At 34.1% G+C, this 21,162-nt stretch overlaps 2 protein-coding genes across 4 annotated transcripts; both read right to left on the reverse strand.

Annotated features, from left to right (window-relative positions):
• Nucleotides 1-314: 314 nt before the first annotated feature.
• On the reverse strand, nucleotides 315-20,130 carry LOC119071248 (tyrosine-protein phosphatase vhp-1). Of its 2 annotated transcripts, XM_037176086.1 has the most exons (10): nucleotides 20,119-20,130; nucleotides 12,779-12,781; nucleotides 11,816-11,910; nucleotides 10,901-11,030; nucleotides 4,181-4,297; nucleotides 3,735-4,031; nucleotides 3,528-3,681; nucleotides 2,758-3,066; nucleotides 2,493-2,703; nucleotides 315-2,404 (listed from the first exon to the last, which is right to left on the reverse strand). In XM_037176086.1, the coding sequence occupies exons 4-10, from the start codon at nucleotides 10,919-10,921 to the stop codon at nucleotides 2,383-2,385; spliced, it is 1,131 nt and encodes a 376-aa protein (XP_037031981.1). In that variant the 5' UTR covers nucleotides 10,922-11,030; nucleotides 11,816-11,910; nucleotides 12,779-12,781; nucleotides 20,119-20,130; the 3' UTR covers nucleotides 315-2,382. The 2 variants fall into 2 exon arrangements, with proteins under 2 accessions (XP_037031981.1, XP_037031982.1); XM_037176087.1 differs by lacking the exons at nucleotides 10,901-11,030; nucleotides 11,816-11,910; nucleotides 12,779-12,781; nucleotides 20,119-20,130 and adding an exon at nucleotides 4,357-4,778.
• Nucleotides 16,093-21,162, reverse strand: LOC119071179 (BAG domain-containing protein Samui). Of its 2 annotated transcripts, none has more exons than XM_037175948.1 (2): nucleotides 20,665-21,162; nucleotides 16,093-18,126 (listed from the first exon to the last, which is right to left on the reverse strand). In XM_037175948.1, the coding sequence occupies exons 1-2, from the start codon at nucleotides 20,815-20,817 to the stop codon at nucleotides 16,387-16,389; spliced, it is 1,893 nt and encodes a 630-aa protein (XP_037031843.1). In that variant the 5' UTR covers nucleotides 20,818-21,162; the 3' UTR covers nucleotides 16,093-16,386. The 2 variants fall into 2 exon arrangements, with proteins under 2 accessions (XP_037031843.1, XP_037031844.1); XM_037175949.1 differs by lacking the exon at nucleotides 20,665-21,162 and adding an exon at nucleotides 18,635-18,657.

Consider the following 21,162-nt stretch of genomic DNA (forward strand, 5'->3'; position numbering starts at 1 on the left):
ATGAATGGGGTCTCACTATTTCAATTTAAAACTAAAGATGGGCGTATCCCATCGCGCTTGGTATAATAGATGAATGAAATTAAATCAGTACACGATTGGATGTAGCTCAATTGATGTTTATTTTGAAACAGTTTTTCTATTTGAACATTCCTCAAAGGACGACTTTAATTCATTCAACAATTTTTTTGTTTATATAATGGTTATCTCTCTTGAAATGGTCTCTATAAAATCATTGACTGTATGTTCCAGCTACTCTAAATTTACTTTTGTTTGATTATGTTGGCAAGTTATATATTTTTATATAATATTCCTCAAAATATATAAATTTCTATTTGAAAAACATTGACTGACATAAGCAGTAAAAAAGGTAACATTTGAGTTTAACGTATTTGTTTACATTTCGTTTAACATTTTTCCTTCAAAATTTATTTTCTCTCATTTTTCATTTTTTCATTAATATTTTTTGTTCCTTATATTTTATTCATTTGAAGCATAAAAAAACTTCCAAATAAAAACATATTTTGAATCACTAATGTACAAACATATTTGTACGGAATGCTACTTTGCAGTAACATGTCGGATCATCCGGATGGGTGTTTTCGGTGAAACACAGACACATTTTTACATAATGCGAATCTGATCACAAAATCAATCAAAAACTATTTGCATTGACTAAACATTATCACATGTCGAAGGCAAACGATTTTATGATTGATTTTGTAACTTTCCGTTGCAGAACAGATGAATTTATTTGTTAGGAAAAATCTAAAGCAGTGAAGATATGTCTGGTGTAGTAGGAAGAATAGGAGATACCTGGACCTTTTTATAGGAATCAATTTTTGTTCTCAACGATCAAAGTTTCAGAATCTGAAACATATTTGAGAGTGTCAGCCCGAATTCGAGATTTTCACTTGTAGTTCTAGAGACTCAGAATACAGGAACGGGCAATCAAATTTTGTACTTAAGTTTTCTACAGCTTCTATTCAACTGGTTCACTCATATAAATAAAACTGTTAATGAGTGTGTATACGTATTTAACAGTTCACGCATGCGCGTGGTAGTGGTAGAACCATATAAACATACATATCCATTTTTGTTTGTATGAGTCAATGAGCTGAAAATCAGCTGAAGCAAATTTCGTCTAAAATTTCATTGCCCTTCCCGGTACTATTTTGTTTAAGCAGTTTGAGGGTTGTAAATTTTGTATGGTTCTTTCGATACAAAAATTAGAAAAATTTCTGTTTTTGAGAAATTCTAGAAATCTATTTTCCCATAAAAAGTCCCAGTGGAAAATATTTGCAAATTTTCACGTTGCGTCGAATGGGTTCTTATGATAAGAATCCTATTCAAATTTTATTGAAGAAATATGACTATGGAGTAGTTTTACTCTGGGGTGCTATGTGTTCCTAATTAAACATAAGAGACAAAGCAACCCCAGAATACTTTTCATATCTAGGATCTTCTCTAACAAATTTTAGTTTTGGTTTCAGTAGAGTTATCTTAATTAGTCGTAGCCATAAAAGAAGTTTTCTTTTCACAAATTTTCATGTTTTAACCTTTTACAGACCTAGGTTATGACAGAACATGTTAGGACAGAATTTGAACCGGTCAGAGGATTTTTAGAACATAGATTGTCTTCCTCTGAGTCGACTCAGAGATATCTTAACCGACTTTTTCAGAATCTAGTCACAGTCGAAAAGCATAGAACGATATGTCTGTAATCGAATCTGTTGTCACTTTTATTCAAATCACTTTTCATTAGTTTTGCCATACGATTTACGATTTCGTATAAGACCACAATAGCTGTCTGTGAAAGGTTTACCATCATTATCGACACAGTTCTACAATTTTTCGTTCATTCGATGTCAATTGAATGTTTGTTTTAATCAGGTTTCCATAAAATTTTCTCAACAATTCATTAGTTTTTAATTAACTATTTTGCTACGCATGATCTCCTTTCTTGGGTGAAGCCTTTCGTGCTTGTCTAGAAGTATAAATTAACCTCTTCAAATATAACCATTTCTTAAAATATAATTGGGCGTTTCATAAAAATTGTTTTTGCTAAATATATATTTTTATCTCACTATATCTCTAATTCGGTATAAATCAGCTGATCTAGTTGAAGATCAGCTGCTATACCAAGATGGTTTTCTCTTTGTAACAAATTCAACTTATTTTGCTAAAATTATTGAGTATATAAAGCACCTTAACTTCTATTAAAAATTGTCATTTACACGCGAAATTGCTTTAAATATGATTTGTATCGTTTTAGAAGATCTTTCTTTTAATTGATGTGCCATGTATGTACGTTCAGATACACAAGTGCAATGTAAAGCTAATGTGCCACACAGGTGAGTAATAGAGCCAGCTATTCTCAATTTGTTACGGATTCTTCGGTAGGAACCTGAAATTAGTTTCGAAAGTTATAGTTTCTGTAAAGCCTTCTGTCTCGATCACATTTTAATTCAAAGAGAAACTCCAAAAATAATTACCGTTTGGGCAGATGCTTTGGACTAACGGGAGGAGTTTCATTTGGAGTCTGCAGTGATGATCCGCCCGACGATGCCACCCTTGATACGGACCATGTCGAGTTCGCGAACGTTTGCTTTGGTGGAGTACAACCCAAGTAAATGGCCGAACCTTTATCTTTATCTCCGACTGTTAAGTCAACGCGTGAACCATGGACGGAAGGAGGAGCAGAACCTACATAAATACATCGTTAGACGGTATTCTAAGAAATCAATGCTAAATTCTCACTTGTATATGAATAAAGACCAGCTGGGCTACTTCTCGGTCTGATACCGCTGATTGTACTAGCACTACGATGTAGTCCTTTTGGTGGAGAGGACGATGATTCGCATTCAACTCGCGATCGCGATGAGGAGGGATATGATTGTGAAGAAGAGCCAGCTTCCATTGATCTTGATCCCTTTCGGCCGTGTTGTCTCGGCGATGTTGGACAACTGGATGACTGTATCGGAGCCAGTCGTGATCTTGAGCCTGATCTGGATGCATTGCTGGACTTACGACGAAATATTCCTGGCTTGGTGTCCGAGTTACATAATCCTAATTTAATGGAAGGGTCGTTACGTAATTTAAAAAGGAATTTCAATCACAAATGCCATGAATAGAAAGTGGGCTGTGGGAATTTTCATAATTAACTTGAAATTAGCATGAACATAGTGTAACGTGTTCCATTTTTGTATTCAAATCAGATGAACTGACAGTGTACAGTGTGTATGTGAAGCTTTGTAATAAAAAACAAACAGAATGCGTGCTGAAACATAATTATTTTAATAGGACGAATTGGTAGGAGCATTCACAACCAAACATAAGGTTAATTATTCTAATTCGATTTTATAATACTCATACAAATAATTTTATTTCACCAATTTATAAAAATGAACTGTTGGTTTTACGCAACGTAATGAAGGGGAAAACATTCAAAAATAATTATGAGTTTGAATGATGATGAATTTACTTTTCCCAATTTTCGGTTTGAAAATCAATGTAAAAAGCAACGCCACCTGTTGGACAGGTTTGTCCGCGACTGCAATTTCCTTCGCAAATATCCTTGTTGGACAGTAATTCTTCATAGCTGCTCAGCGCATTCGAACATTGGTCCATATCGGATACACCCAATGCTAGACTAGGGAATCGTTCTCTCAGGCGTCGCCGTTCCTACAACACAATACATTCATCCCTGAACTATTATATTTATTGATCATTTTTACCTCAAATAATCTGTAAGTCTCAAATTCCTGTAATTGATTTTGAAATCCCAAATTCGGATTTGCAACGGCTCGGCCCGTTCGAACTACTTTCAGAGCCTCTTTCCATGTCAGCGGCGTTACGGACATAATATAAGCCACGGCAACCGTTACTGATCGTGACATACCAGCCAAACAATGAATTAGCACATTTCCGTCTCTCATTCGAGCTGCATGAATGAAATCATTGCAGACAGAAAAATACTGCGACAAATTTTGATCGGGTGTGTCGGATGCCATTATGCATAAGTAGTGTTTATCCTAGAGCAAAGTTGTTGATTTTATCAATTTTGTTTTAATGTTCATTTTTTTTAGAATCAGCTTTAATCAAACAAAGGAGCATCGAATATTTGGTTAATTTTCATTTTTTTGTTGTTCTTTTAAATAGGATTTTAAGTTTCGATACGTACTTGTAGCAGCCGTCTAGGACAGTCATGAATTGCCACTATATGCGTAATATTGTACCGGTCCAACTGTTGGGGATCCTTCGAATCTCTGTAGTTTCCAACATACAATCCAGGTAAGACCTGAAGCAAGTTACAAAAAAAAAATTAATCAAAATGTCTTAGTTACGCTTAATCGTTACTTTGCTCATTTTGAAATCCATTTGATTTATTGAACTGAAAAAAAAAAAACTGAATTTAAACCGAATGATAATTGTTTCAAGTTGTTGCCGATATGCAAGATAAATATCAAATAGAATTTTTTAAGAACATTTATTGGTGTGTACACAATGACGGCATATATTCGTTTACGTTTATGTGGGTGAAACTACAATTTACAACTATCCATTCAATCAATTCAATTATTAATATTGGATGAATATTCGCTTTTTCGAATACATCGTATTCAGAACAGTTCTTGTATGACTGAGTCGTGATTGTTTAGTGTTTGTTTTGTCGTTCCGTGTTCGTGGACATACATAGTTACCGACAAAAAAATATTTAACGACTCGACTTTACATAACAACTGAATTAATAATATTGAAAGCAATTATTCGCATTAATTTGATGGGATATCGTAATTTTAAACCTACATTAGCAGCACCCTTAAAATAAAGTGGGTTAATTAATATAATTAATCCAAATTTGCTAAGGTGAAATTTTGTGGAGTGTTTTTTTTTTATCAGAAATTGACAATCGCAAGTATTCCTAATTAAAAAATTTCTACTTGATAAATTACAGCCAACGAAAGTAGCGGTTTTTACAAAATATAAGTTTTTTTAAAGCTCATCCGGAAATGCACTCAGCTTGGAAACATTAAAAATTAAAGTTTTCGTAATGTCAGAACCAGAGAACAAATTTTAAGCTAAAAAATTTTGATTTGAGGTAATCTTACTCGACATAATATTCCAGCACCAAAATCTGAACTTTTTGTCAGACAAGTATCAAAAGACATATCAATTCAAAAGAGATACATCACGGTAGAGTTACTTTACTGGTTAACTTTACTCTGTCGTGGATATATTGTTTGACTCACCGCTGTCCATTTGGCATATATATAACTTCAACAATCAGTCATGAAATCAAAAAATATTTTGTGTACCTGTTTTGGACGATTTATTTTAGACAATTTGGCGGATTGTAGGTCGAACGAAGTGAGTGAAGCGAAAGTGCCTTAAAGCAACCGTCCCAAACAAGTACATATGTAAGTTTTCGTGTAGAGAGTCGAAAACAAGCAGGGGCTATTTAGTTGAATTTTTGGCGAATTTTTACGAATTTGGAGAATTTCGGCAAATTGGCGAATTTGGTGAATTTCGGCGAATTTTGACGAATTTTGACGAATTTTCTTTGTAATTAAAAAATTGTTGGATTATATTTTTTCATAATCTTATCAATAATATTTTCGGAAAATCAAATTAGTTATCTATCTTAGGTTGACGATTATTTTCAATATTCTTCTCAAAAAATTTCTCTTAAAAACCTCACGAGCATCCCCAAAATCTAAAAAAAAGTCCAATAAAAACCTCACAAACATCTCCGATATCTCAAAATGATGTCGGATAAACGATAAAGCCTCACGAAACTCTACAAGACAGAGGTCTTTAGATCAGTTATTTTTCTAAAGCATGCTAAAATGCTTTTTTAGCGAATGAGACATTTCCAGCTCGAAGCGGAGGTGTGTACTGGAGTCAAATTCGCTAAAAATGCCTCTTAGCATAAGTTAGGAACAACGTTTTTCCTAAACGACGTGGGAAATGAGAGACGACGTCGCGATATTTCAACACTAGTTAGGAAAAAGTACTTTTAAGTACAGAAACGTACTCTACTGAGACAAAAAAGGCCTATATCAATCAAATTCAGAATTCTCGGGTTTGTTTTTCGGGTTGCTCCTTCCTCAGGTTATTGCTAAAAATGTATGACATCACATGACAGACACATTACACACACCCGCCCTGAACAGAAATAAAGTTTTACCGAAAATGCATCCAAAAATTGATCGCTGTTCTGAATAGAGGGACCCTAGAGGAGTTCAAAACGATGGTCCGTTAAGCTGGACCAGATGCTTCCCCAGCCCATACAATTTTTTCCTTAGTTGTATGGGTGTGGGGAAGCATCTGGTCCAGCTTAACGGACCATCGTTTTGAACTCCCCTAGGGTGCCTATATTTAGAACAGCAAACAATTTTTGGGTGCATTTTCGGTAAAACTTTATTTTTGTTCAGGGCGGGTGTATACACCCAAAGTGAATTTTATTTTTTTTTAAATGGGATATTCGTGTTAGCTAGAATTGATCAACGAATCGAATGAGCTATAACTCAATAATATCAGAGCGAGCTGGCTTTCCAATTGTCTTAGAAATTGGCGAATTGACTCCTGAGATGATAAAGTCGTAATCAGTCTAAAAACCCTTAATGGGTAAATGTGACGCAAGTCCTTTATCTTACTTACAAAATAACTGATATCGCTTAGGGTGACGCATTGAGCGTCGTACGCAAAAGTTTTATCAACAAAAAATTTACTCAAAAAATTTGTGAAGGAAAATTTTACAACAGGAAATTTGCGTCACAAGTGGCAGATGATTCGGTTTTCTTTCGTTTATATTCTTTCAGTACCATTTGGAAGCATAATACAATATATAACATAAAACTGCTGATTATGAGTTTCCATAGATAGTTTCCATTTACATTTTTCAACCATTTTCCTAACAATAGGTACGTTCCTCAACATCTGCCACTCGTGACGCAAACTTCTTGTTGTAAAATTTTCTTTCACAAATTTTTTGAGTCAATTGTTTGTTGATAAAACTTTTGCGTACGGCGCACAATGCGTCACCCTCAGCGATATCAGTGGTTTTATAAGTAAGCTAAAGGACTTGCGTCACATTTACTCTTTAAAGGTTTTTTTTGACTGATATCACTACTTTTGTAAGTATGTCATTTCGACAACATCAAAAGACCTTATGAAATTAAAAAATTCTAGAGAAATTAGTCTAAATCCCAAAATCTACAAATCTTGGAACACCTCACTCATGTCGAAGATCACCCAAAACCATTGAAAAATCCGATTGAAGTTAGGAAGTGCTAGAGGAATCATCTCCCATCCCAAAATAACCCAAATCCATCAAAAAATCCGATGGAAGTTAGGTAGTGCCATTGAATGCAACAAAAAAAATTGACACCTTGCAAAGTTTCGACACTTCCAACTATTATTGCTTAGTTCAATATATCCATTTTCTCCTTTACTGTGACTTTCTAAATTTTGGTTGTTATTTTAGAAGTTCGATCGATGGTGAAATCAGAAATTCGGCAGACAATCATGTACAAGTTTTTCCGATTTTATTCTGAAAATATTCGAGTAGAGCTATTTTTCTACTTTTCTAGTATTTTAACTGAATAGAAGTCGTTCCATTAATGGAAATTAGTGTGTGTGAATAATATTTTCTTCAAATTAAAGCTTAGAACAATATCTCACTTTAGTTTTTTCTTTAGTTTCTTTGTGAGGACAAATATACAGTCGAATTGAATATAAAAGTACTCCTTGGTAAGCTAGGAAGTCGGGAAAATTTTTGGAGAATTTTGTCGAATTTCGGTGAATTTGGCAAATTTTTGTGAATTTTGATGAATTCGGCGAATTTCGGTGAATTTGGAGAATTTTTACGAATTTGGCGAATTTTTACGAATTTGGCGAATTTTTACGAATTTGGAGAATTTCAGCGAATTAATTCAACTAAATAGCCCCTGAAAACAAGAGAAAATTCGAAAAATTGCTCACATTTTCGGCCCCGAAGCATGAAACAACTATTTTAGGCTTGATCTTTTTTGTAAAATAATCTGTGAAGTCTTGAGATTAGATTACCATACGGACCCAACTTTCTATGTACACTGCCGACCATAAACGAGCCGTCAGAACAGTCGGAGCGCTTGCTGCGACTGAGCCCCGTACAAACCCGTACATCTATTGCGCACGTGACCCTACTTCGTCCGTCGCCCTACTCTTACCGTAAGCCTATTGCGCCCGTAAACGTCGTAAAATTCTTATGCAATGTGTACGTCTTAAAAATTGCGCATAGCGCAATTACGAAGCCCCGTACGACGTTCCTTTCAAAAGTAACACAAACTACACTTCCCACTGATCAGTGATTTTGGAATTATCATTTTCACCTATTTATATTGATTTTACAAAAATCCAAAATGGCGGCCGACGGCCATTTTGTTAGGAGGTGGAAAGTACAACGGCTGCTTTACATTCGTTAGTACCTTTCAAACAAAAAAAAATTCATGAAATTCGGTTAAATTTTACTCGAGATATTAACAAAAAACACCACCTTCACTGTACAGCCGAGTAGCCACTTATAAGCTCACTCCAAGAGACCTAGCTCACGCTCCGGTAAACCGAATTTCATAAACTTTTTTTTCCCTGATTGGTACGGTCAATACCTATCTAATAAATCAAAATCCATCTAAATCCGTTCAAATATGACTAACCTATAAGCAAAAACGGCTTGCCGCCCTGTACCTAGTTCACACCAAGGGGTCTAACTCACGAGTCGGTCATCCAATTTCCATAAACTTTTTTTTTGTGGATAGGTATTGTAAATACCTTTCATTTGATGTATCACTTACAAGTGTAGCCTTTAAATGGCCAGAGAAATCTTTGGAAAACGTTAAAGCACTTATGGGGCCCCAGCTCTGGAGGGGTCGACCCAAAATCGCCCATCTTCGAACTTAGCCTCACTATTTCAACTACCTTTCAGGGAAAAAAAAATTTTTTAAAATCGGATTTGATTTACTCAAGATATCGACGTGACAGACGGACAGACGGACAGACGGACAGACGGACAGACAAAATTTTTATTGCGGATTCGTTATCTATGAACATAGGCAAACACTTTGCCCTTACCGTCTGCTTCGAATTCCATCAATTACACACGGCATCGTAATCCTATAAGCCCCTTCGTACTTCGTACGGGGCTAAAAACGATATATGTGACGAGGACCGAAAACGATGAAATTTTTAAACATCGATCTGGCGGCAGCACCAAATTAAAGATTTTTTTTGTTTCTTTCATTAAATGATCAGTTGGACTAGCTTAAAAAAAACTAAGACATTTTGTAAAAACCTTTCCACCCTATTATATGTACTGAACTCAAAGTACGACACGGTGCGGTTGAATGTATTTTAACTGAGCATTTCGATGAACTTTTGATATTTTCGGATATTATTAGTCAGCTAGGAGCCCTGAACAAGTTTCCACAAAATTTTTTGATTTTCAACCGTACCGTCGCGATCAGTGACAATAGTGCATAGCCCATCCTGTCTACAGAGAGAGGCGTGTCTCTGCCGGCTTCACTTGCACTTAGGGTACCAAATTTTTGTACAATTGTTATTAGAATTAGAATGGTTGTGGTTTCAATCGATAGTGCCTGAAATTCTAATAACAATTGTACAAAAATTTGGTACCCTAAGTGCAAGTGAAGCCGGCAGAGACACGCCTCTCTCTGTAGACAGGATGGGCTATGCACTATTGTCACTGATGGTACCGAGGGGTGACGCACTTCCATTTAATCCATTTAATCCATTTAATCCATTTAATCCATTAAATCCATTTAATCCATTTAATCCATTTAATCCAAAAAAAATTTTTTAGTTTTACCGAAATAATTAGGCTACCCACCTGAAAAATTTGTAAAGTAATTGCGAAAAATAGATTTGCACGATCACCAGCTCGTTTAAGTACTCGTGAGGTAAAGGATTTTTTTTTTTGTTAAAAATGGTATTAAATTTATTTAATCCATTTAATCCATTTAATTCACTTTACACCAAAAACTCCTAAAAGTGGATTTTTTTCGCTTTTTAACATTGTAGTATGAGTTGTAGTACGTGGTTCGATCAAAATCAACAATTTTTAAGACTTTTACAGTATTTTGTAAAATGAAGTTTTTTCGTATTTAATCCATTTAATCCAATTTTTATTCCATTTAATCCATTAAATCCATTTAATCCATTTAATCCATTAAATCCATTTAATACCATTTAATCCATTTAATCCATTTAATCTAGAAGTGAGTTACCCCTCGGATGGTACGGATGAAAATCAAAATCAAAAATTTTTATGGAACCTTGTTCAGAGCTCCGAGCTGACTAATAATATCCAAAAATATCAAAAGTACATCGAAATGCTCAGTTGAAATTCATTCAACCGCACCGTGACGAGATTTAGATGCACTGTCTGTATGTGTTTTTTTCTATGCATGAAAAATTGCTTTAAAGTCGAAGAAACAAAACTGGAATATGGGGGAAACTCTCGGTGAAACTAATAGAATTTGTTAGAAGGTGAAAAAATTTCTAACTTTTTTTCAGTTGTATGTACCATCTGATTACCTTCTTTCAAAGAACCTTAAGACTTAGTAACTTTTCGGCCAAGACATTTTTCAAATCGACTTTCCACTGTAAAGCCTTGATGGCACTTTTTTGGCCAAATGATGGAAAATTTAGATCACGTTGTACACTGACCTTTTTTTCATTCAGCCTTTTGAGTCTGCTAATACCTTTACTTCAATTGTTTTAACAGACATTTTGCATCATAAAAGGAACCTAGACTTAGCGTATTTATTTCGTCGTTGTGATGAAAAGCTTCATTTATCAAAAAGATACTACTAAACGAAATTTACAAGAATCCACCACTCACCTTGTTCATACCATTCCCCATAGCTTCTATGCGCTAATCAGCGTTTTCTACATGCTTCCACTGATGTTGCCATGTTTATTTGTTTGTACCATATTCGACGATATTTGTTTTGTACTCGTGTCGGTTCTTCCTGAAAAGCAAACAATAAAATGTTGACGATAACGAGAGACTATACGAAAAGGAAAAACACGATTTAATTGTGTTTAAGGCTTGTGTATATGCCAATACCACACATTGTATAGATGCGCAAACATTGTGTACTATATAGATCGAACCATTTTGGGACTTGTACCATAATAATGCTTCTTCAGCTAAACCAATCTCTTTTCTAATGCCGTTAGTATCGACATCGGCTATTTGATGGTAATAAAATTCCTAAACTAATAGTCCCAAATAAATGTCAGTTTCTCCATTTACACTTTACTGTTATAGTGTCAATCTCGTCCAATCAATGTTATCTTTAGTGGCGTGTATTAAAGTCTATTTATGCTTCTGTTGTGTTGACTAATCTCTTAAGCTGTCCAACATGTGATTGGATGATTTAATGTTATTGTAATAACGTTACTACATAAACACCTTGGAGTGTTCGAATTAAAACCAACAAGCTTTCTCTTTTCAATTGTTTTTGTACTTTGCGTTTCGTTGTTTACCTACTTATGGTTGTCGGCCCTTTCAGAAGCATTTAAAAGTTTAAATTTTCCGACCTCACCGTCGTCGAGATATTTAAGAGGAAGAGGAGAAACGAAAGGAACGATATGTTAAAAGAGAAAATGGAATAAGAGAAAAAGGGGGAACTAAACTCAATAAAGAGAACTGAATTTCAATGAAATGAAAGATCGGAGTATTATTGTAGGTAATAAGAAAAAGTTCCAGCATGACTTCCTTTTCAATATAATCTTTCTAAAATGAACGTACCATTTCAAGATCCATGTAAGGTCATCTCTATCTGCATTTCAAGCAATTTTAAATTAAAAAACTATCACAACTATCAACGATTTGTTTAACTTTTTCTATAAAGACAATACGATAACAGGCTTTAACTTTTTGATTCATCACAATTACTAAAAATTAACTTTTTCTATTATTATTTTCAACAATTTTTAATCAAATTAACTGCTGAGGCTACTCTCACATCTAAACAAAACCCAACTTTAACCATCCAAAATGTGGCCTGTCATGTGGGCGTTAAATATTTGTACCCGCAAAAAAGGTACTAACACGCTAAACATCGGTCACATCAAAAGGAAAAACGATTCCGCACAATAATGTTGCCATACCAATATCAAAACACAAAATACTCCACACACAATTTCCTGCCACACTTGGGAAATCAATAAATTTTGTTCATGCTTTTTTTCCTTTCAATTACGCTTTCAGCCCAGCTTCTGATAAAAACATTTAATATCGGCCACGAACGAAACTTTCATATAGAACAAAATAACTAAAAGCTTTTTTTATCGTCAAAAATTGAATTGAAGATAGTAATATAATTTATTAGACCGTAATTGACAATGATGTAGATATGCTCAGGTTTAATATTATTTTATAATTAATAAAAGTTTACTGGCGATAAACTTAGTGGAGTAGTGAAATTGCACACAGTGTTTTTTTCTAAATAAAAGTGGCATATGACCGAAAGCCAGACGAGTTTTAGAAGGACTGAAGCCAAAAATTTAGTTTCCTTATTCTGGTGGTATCAGCTTTCAAACATTTTTTTTGCTCTTCTTTTTCTCTCTTAGAACTAATGTGTGCGATTCATGACCTGCCGCAATTGTGAATCAGACAAGGATGAATATACCACCCAGTTGAAACTTATGCTCTTTGGGGGTGAACGAAAGTTTTCTCTTATGTAAATATAAATTATGCTTATATTCATACATGCTAAATAAGCAGCTTTCTATTTCATATAATAATACCTATATAAGTGTGACCAACGTACGTGCATAATTATTGAAATTTTTTGGAGTTTTAATTATTCTGATTAAGAGTAATGTTTTGCTTATCTTTTCGCAGTAGAATAGGTAAATGGGTTGGGTATGTCATACGAAAGTGATGTTGATTAATCAGAAAAATTACAGTTAAATAATAATGATGACACGCAAATGTTGATTGTTTTATCGCACATTCACGATGGTCTTTAAGCTTTAAACCACAACCCTTTAGAAATTTTAATTTATGCCAAAACTTTATTTTCCATTAAATATTCGTGAAAATTCCTCGTTTCAAAACATAACACCACTTAGTAGAGGAGGATTTAACTATTTCTATAATATAATCAAGGGCGCATATATTTGTAAATTTGGACAATTTTCAAGGTTTTTCCAAGGATTTTTGAGTGATTCTGGATGGATTTTTCAAAGGATTTTTTCAATTTTTAAAAATTTGATTTTCTTGAGCCTAAAGGCTTATCAACTAAATTTAGAGGATTTTTGTGGATTTTCTATGGATTTGAGGATTTTCTTTTGACTGACAAAGAAATTTCTATGAATTATTTGCCCCTCGTATGCAATGATGCAATTGGGTACATTAGAGTCGAATTTGATTTTCCGCCTTCATTTTTTCAAGATGCGATTGACCTTACAGTGAACGACATCTCAAATGTCTCACTGTCATTTTTTTCAGAGAATGTCATTGTGAATTTGCAATGACACAATAAAATTCTCTGAAAAATTTGACAGTGAGACATTTGAGATGTCGTTCACTGTATGTTTGTTGATGTTGTTTAGTTTCTGAATCCTTTATAATCCTTCCAAAAAAGAATTCGTTTCCATCGCTTATTTAAAAATGTTTTAATAAAATTTAGCGTAAAGTCAATCGATTTGCATCTATATCACATCATCCTCACCTAGATCATCGAGCAACCCGTAATATTCTTGTCGTATTGTGTGATCAGAACACTCAAATTATCCCTTCTCAAGTTTTCCGATCAACCGATTTACCGAGCCACACTCTCAATAACACGATAGCTTGTGCAAAGTGACACGACAACAAGAATAAGCGATGAGGTCTAGCTAAGTGTTGTCTTATATAACGAAAAATGACAAAAATATTGAAGTGGTGGATTTAAAAAAAAAAACATAGTATAGTATCCACAAATGAAGTAGTTGATTTATTGTTTTTATACGCTAGTCGTTTAAAAAAGGTTAATACCACACTATAACATATCTAATTTTCTTCTTTTGATTCTGGATGATACTTGGACATTTCGCTTCTTTCAGACAACCTTTTTCTAGCAGTACAGTACTCTTATCCTCCAACAAGCGAGCTTAGAGAGTCATCATTATCAAATATTTTTTGCTTCACGGCTGTCATCTGTTATCGACAACGACAGCAATAATTAACGACAATCTCTGACCGAAGAGATCTTATGAAGCAAAAGACATGTTTAAAACAAATGAAGTAAAAGATTTCTGAAATAAATCTCTGAAAATCTTTAATCAAATGAAGTAATAGATCATATAGTGAAACTGTTAATATGCTTGCCGTCTGTGACAGGTTAAAATTGATTATTATTTTTTTTGAAATCTATGTTGCTTATGGTTAGACGTTTCTAAGAGATTGTATTTCCAATCACTCCTGAATCCCACATAAGTTCATCAAATTCTGCGAATTATTTTTTTTACAAAAAATACCTGTCGAGGAGTAGTGATACTTCTCTAACTTTCAGTTATATATATATCAGAAAGTGAAAACGAAAAATGAAAAGACGAGGGCAAAACGTAATAGAGTTCTTCTATTTCTGATTCATTTTTCATTCATTTCCATTTAAAATCTGTTGCTTGCATAAAGAGTGGAAAATAATTATCCGGTTCTTTTTGCTCTACTCTTGAAAATATAGATAATTACAGAATGAAAAGTGGGTTTCGTTGACGAAGAAATATACATTTTTTTGCATAAGACAATATTGGACTGGGATCGCAACAGTTTTGTATACTTCAACTGTCGTTGTGTGTTATAATGAATTATATTTATGAATGGTGGAATATACCAATTTAAAAAGCGAAATAGGATGCACAATTGAACCTTTTTTCAATTCATTGCCTGAAACGGAAAATCTTGCAAGAACGTAAAATCTATTTCTCCAGTTTACGTAGACAATGGTTGTGTTGCTGGGTATTAAATAATAATAATCAAATCTCCATGTTCCACCTGATACCATTACCATTTAACCATTTTCGCCTTGTTCGTTGCAACTGTATGCCTGTATTGACTGTAACCTCCAACTTTCATAATGGAAACTAGAATACAATTCAAAACTTCTTCCAACATAAAACAATATTATCTATAACATTGAAGAAAACACTCACATGCATCGTCTGAAAAGTGTTTATTTTAAGTTTCTGGCCTAAAGCCAAACCAGTTGGTATGTCCGAATGGCAACGTATTTTATGTATATAAATGTTTGTGGACAATTTGGAATGATAAAATAAATATCTTTTAGCAATGGCCGCATTATAAAATAATATGAACGAAATAACTTCTTTGTTAAAGTTTATAAATAAAATCAAATGGAATAAAAAGTCTGTCTTTTTTGTCGGTTGTTTAATCAATAATTTTGTCAGACAAAACAGTTGCTGAATTATTGTTGGAGAATACAAAAAAAACTCGTTTCATTGTTTATAATTTTTGGGTTAATAAGAGATTTATAGAAAATGTGTTTGATTCATTGAGAACTTTTCATTGTTTTAAAATACTTTTGACAATGTCTGAAACGAACAAGATTTTATTGGAACTCATCCAGGAATGATAGTCAGTGTTTTTTTGATTATTATCTGGGGCTTTAAAACTTTATCAGATAACATTGAATTTTCGTCGATAACTAAGTGTATGTTCGATAATAAAAAGTATGCTGTGGCTAATCGTGAACCTGGCCCGGTTTATATTAATGATTAGGATATACATTTTCGCCGAGGGTATTACTCAAATCAGAGAAGATTAAGAAACTCACATTTATTTAAGCTGGCTCGCTACGAAACAAGTATATGATGGACTAACTAGTCTGCCTCTTATTATGAGCTTACTTTCAATAATAAATTTCCAAATTTTTTTAAACGTAAAATGGGGAACACGTTACTGCACAAAAATCTTAAGGTCAAAGTGATGATTTTCAACTAAAAATAGCGTGGATCTAATAAGAGAAAAATGTATTCTTTTGACTGTCGTTCGTCGTTATGAAAGAAAAACGAATGTGGAAATTTTTAAAATATTTATTCCAGTAGCTCAATTGAGAAAACTAAAAACAATTAAAATTATACCATCGCATCGATGACATTTTACGCTAATAAATTAGATCAATGATAAATAATAAGTAACCGATTTTGAAACTTTAATTATTCATTTAATGCATTGCACATCAAAAGGACATTGGTCGCCCACGAAATATAGTCGACATTTTAGAAAATTCAATACAAATTCCAAGGAATCACTGACAATGAAAGAAATTTAAAAAAGAAAACTATGACACTGGCAACAAAATCCATCTTTTTTTACTGTTCTTTGGGCACATTTTCTTCATTGGATTTATCATTTTCTTTTCCATCTACATTCGAATTTTCAACTTCCGGCACTTTTGTTGCGTTTGCTGTTTCATCACTTAAGTTTATTTTTAATTCAGACACAATTTTTGGAGTATCCAATGCCTCAGCTTCACCTGAATCCACTTTCGTCGGAACCTCTGTCGGTTCGGTGACATTTTCTACGCTTTTTTCCGCATCCCCGTTCTTTTCCGTAGATGCTTCCGTTTTTTCTGTCTCGTTCTCTTTCGGTCTAGCATTGATTTCAGATTTTGCATCTAATACAGCTATGGACGCCTGAATGCACTTTATAGCCTCCTTTCGTGCTAATCGAATACTTTCCTTACCATTTGTATCTATGGTATCCAACTTTAATAAGTTCCTTGTCAACATTTCATCCAAATACGCATACTCTTTGTCACCTTTCAGTCCACCGAACCGTTCCACTTTACCCATTAAATCGAGCACGTCTCGCTGAATATCCTGAATTTTATTAATGCAGTCGGTAGTATGTGGTGTTTGTGGAGGAATTTGTGACTGTTCGGCGGATGGTTCCGGCACATTCTCTTTGGCTATGAATGGAGCAGGCCTGTGCTGTGTTTTTGGTGCTTGTTGGGTTGGTGTTTCTTGGCGTTGAGATTGTTGATTGGACTGGTTCGACTGAGATTGATCCAAATTTTGCTGCGGTATGTTTATTTTATTGACGAGTGGAGCACTTCTGCCTTCGACAAATATGGGAACTGATCTGGTGTATTGACCTTGAGGCTGAGTGTTTTGCTGTTGAGGTGGTTGCTGCTTTTGTTGCTGGTATTGAGCAGCGTTGAATTGTGGTTGTGGCACATTGCATTGTGGTGTCATACTTGTTCCAGTATTCGAATACGAACTATTATTTGCTGCACCGAACGTGTCTTGAGATATAGGATGATTATCAGTTTGATAAGCGGCTCTTTGTTGGGCCACAAGGTCCTCCCTGGGAGGAGCAGAATGAGCACGTCCTTCTGTTTTTACTTCTTCTTGTTGTGATTTTCGACCCAGGTCGACTGTATTGCGTAATCCAGGTTGATTCAGATTATTAGCTTGGGTTTGAGGCTTATCAATATCCTCCGTTTGAATTGCTGCATCACATAAATTAGGTTTGGGTGATGTTGGGATTGTTTGTGGCTGCTGATATTGCTGCTGTTGTTGAGGATGTAACTGTTGCGGATGATATTGTTGTTGTTGTTGGGGATGGTACTGTTGTTGTTGGGGATGATATTGTTGCTGTTGTTGGGGATGGTATTGTTGTTGTTGCTGTTGGGGATGATATTGTGGTTGTTGTTGTTGCTGTTGAGGATGCGGTGGTTTTTGAAAAGCTGCAGATGCTTGAGGCATCTGAGGATTTTGTCTCATATTGGAAAATCCAAAGTGCTCAGGAACATATTGACGAAATTCTGGTGGCAAATAATCAAAAAAACCGCTTCGATCCGCAGTTGGGTGTTGATTACGCTTTCTAGCCGCATTAAAAGTGTCCCAATGTGGTGAGCCAAATCCAGCAAAGTCGGGTTCATCCGGAAAGAAATTCTCATATGCATTTGGCTGTGGTTCCGTGTGACCAGTGGAGCCTCGGCGCTTCCTGACACCCCAATCAAACGGATGCCCCATTCGATTCATTCGTGATCGCAATCCCATATCCGAGAATATGTCATCGTCTGAGTCATCAAATCCAAATTCTCTCTGAAATGAAAGAAGTATAATCATTTTAATACGACGGACAATAATTTCATCTGTTAACGACGACAGTGAGAACACAAATAAGCGATGAGCTCTGACTAATGTTATCTTATGTAGCAAAATGTGTACTAAAACTAATGAAGTAAAAGATTTAATACTGTTGTTAGATGAAATGAAGTAACAGATTCGTTTATTCTACTGGTGATATAACTGCTGCCTATGAGAGGACATGTGAGACCTCGAGTTTGAAATTACGTTTTACGAGCTACTTAATTCATGGAAAATATGACCTACGGAATATGTAGGTAAGGATTTTACATCTGAAATAATAGGCCAAAATATATGTGATGAAGAGGATTAAGTAATTTCACGTTCTCATTTTGTCTTATGAAACAATAAATCACAACCAATATTTTCAACAGCGACAAAAGGACAACAACACCGAGGCTGCGAGTAACGACAAAAAACAAGAATATAAAAAAGACATTAAAAAAATACAAAAGAAACTCACTTATACGACGTAAATGTTATAAAGTATCAGAAGAATATATTTTTTTAAGTAATTGCGTAAGTGATGTTGTAATACTTTATCATCTTTTCAAGCCATCCTTACGGCTCCCTAGGGTTCTATTTTAAAAAAGATGTTTTAATTTATCATGTTTTGTACCCCAACGGTATTTTCCAGTGAGAACTTATTCAGCACTCACTTGAGAAAATTTCCTTGCCCATTAAAGAGAGAAATGAAAATTCAATAAGATTATTGGATGCGATCTCTACTCAAAATTTAATTCAAATATTTTGGATTAAAATGTACGAAAACCCTTTACCATGATAAACAATAAAACGTTATTGTTGCAGACTGACGCAACACTCTTGTTTTCAGTTTCAAAAATGTCTCGTCACCTCAACAAAAAGTCTGAAATTGTTTCGTTTAGAAAATGAACATTTTCTGTTTCGTGACAATCAAGGTTGATGTGTATGGTTTTAACGTATGTCTGATGTAAAGCAAAAAAGAAATAGATTAATTTTGAGATTTTGTTAGTTTCAAACACAAAATAACAAACAAATTGCAATGCGCATTATATTAAAATTCTGACTATGTACAATTCAGACAACAAATACCGTAAAAACGATTAAACATCCGACGAACATTACGTTTTTATTTGTACGTGGGTGTGTTGTGCACATAGATTATTTATTTATTTACACCCACTGACATACCTGACACGGTCTATTTTGTTAACCGTTTGTTAGCACTTATGTTATTGCAAGTCAAAACTTGAAATGGTCAGGGCCTATATTTTCACAATTTGCAATTTGTTCCAATAATTTTTTATTACGGAAGAAACTGTAGGTGAAGTCAACTGATGAGTATCAACAACAACAATAAAAATAAAGAATTCTACTTGACGTCGTCTTACATAGCACATTTAACGTTAAAGCAAATGAAGTAAAAGATTTCACTTCAATATATTGGAAATACTTATATCGATTATATGAAGTAGTAGATTCTATAACAATCCTAATGATATGATTGCCGTCTGTGAGGTGAACGAGTGAGTATGCGACTATGAAATTGATCTGCTAAATACTTTTAATTTCAATCGTCTGAGTATAAGCTTAGGTAATGCAATATCATGAAATTTTCATATTTTTGTGATTGTGTACTATATGGCATGAAGATGTACTACCCGGTCAACAATTATGCCATGAATTCCCATTGAATGTATTACTACGTTGACTAAGGATTAAATTTAATGTGATCAATGCATGCAACCAAACAGGCCTTTGGGATTAGACGTGCTATATACATCAGCTTTTAATAACTTAATTACCCGAAGCCCTGTAATAAATAACTCTTCAACTTTGTGAAAATTAGCGTCAAACATATTTTGATTGTCTGCTTCAACAATCTAATAAATGCCCACTTAACTTCAACTAATGTGTTATTTTGATTTTGATATTTTATTACAAGAATGTGTAAAGTGGGAAGACAATATATAAATAGTCTAGTTTTTCATTTATATTTTTCCTGAAAGTTAATGAGTCACTTACTGTAAGTGTGGAGCATTACACAGCGGACATTATCGAATATTTGTTCAGAATATTCAACCGCAAGTTTACACATATTTGAATTTGAATACATTATACTAGATAAAGCAGACAAAACACATGTTTTAGTGACGAAAATATTATATTTATAAGCACCTGAAGAAGCGACAGCCAACAAGAAAAATGAAAATTTCATATTTTTTTTGTCGGAAATATTTTTTTGGCCAAAATATTTCGATGAGTCGAACGGTGCAAATATCATTAAGAAAAAAAAATGGTTGAACACTCATCGCATATTTTACTTTAAGTTTCGAATTAAACAGAGAATGTAATGATTTTATCGGTACAGAGGAATGTATGAAGACTATGAAAAAATGTGAAAAATGTTTAGTAAGAATGACGATCAATGAGCGAGGTTTTTGCAAGTCAAAATTACAGCGAAAAAAACGAAAGGAGAGTGAAAGCGCTCCCACCATCTGTTAAACTTACAGCTGAAAATGGTGTCGGAAATCCTCTAGGGTCATTATTTATCCTATTTGTGTTATTATTTGTATCCGATTGAACGTTGTTTGCTGCAGTTTGCGGAACAGTTGGATTGCTATTTTCACTGGTATTTCCATTATTTATCACAGTTGGTTTCATTTTATGTGAATAATTTTTTTCTCCAATTTATTCGTCTTTCTCTTACAGAGAACACCTTTTTTGCGATTTTTTTTTTGTTCGTTTAACTTGATATTCATATAATTTTAAGCAAACATTCAATGCTTGACACAAATCAGTCGAACTTCTATTTTATTTTTTTACCGAATTAGCCACCTTTCTAAATATAATATTTTTCAGTGTAGAGCTTGCACTTATATCCAATTAACAATTAAAATGCCACAGAATTAATTAATAAATTTTCAGTTTAATAAATTAATTTTCACTAAATTTGAGTATATACTCTACCGATATCGAAAAGTAACTGCGAGCGCACGAAGAGATACA

Source organism: Bradysia coprophila (assembly GCF_014529535.1).
Source record: "Bradysia coprophila strain Holo2 chromosome IV unlocalized genomic scaffold, BU_Bcop_v1 contig_144, whole genome shotgun sequence".
NCBI classification, from domain to species: domain Eukaryota; kingdom Metazoa; phylum Arthropoda; class Insecta; order Diptera; family Sciaridae; genus Bradysia; species Bradysia coprophila.

What these genes read in the sequence shown, in the direction of transcription:
- LOC119071248 (XM_037176086.1), bottom strand. Translation starts at nt 10,921, where the DNA reads ATGGGGAATGGTATGAACAAG. An exon ending in GTCCTAGACGGCTGCTACAA is followed by an intron (nt 4,032 to 4,180) that starts GTACGTATCGAA and finishes ACTTTGCTCTAG; the next exon opens with GATAAACACTACTTATGCAT. An exon ending in CCAAAGCATCTGCCCAAACG is followed by an intron (nt 2,405 to 2,492) that starts GTAATTATTTTT and finishes AACTAATTTCAG; the next exon opens with GTTCCTACCGAAGAATCCGT.
- LOC119071179 (XM_037175948.1), bottom strand. Translation starts at nt 20,817, where the DNA reads ATGAAACCAACTGTGATAAATAATGGAAATACCAGTGAAAATAGCAAT. An exon ending in TTCCGACACCATTTTCAGCT is followed by an intron (nt 18,127 to 20,664) that starts GTAAGTTTAACA and finishes CTTTCATTTCAG; the next exon opens with AGAGAATTTGGATTTGATGA.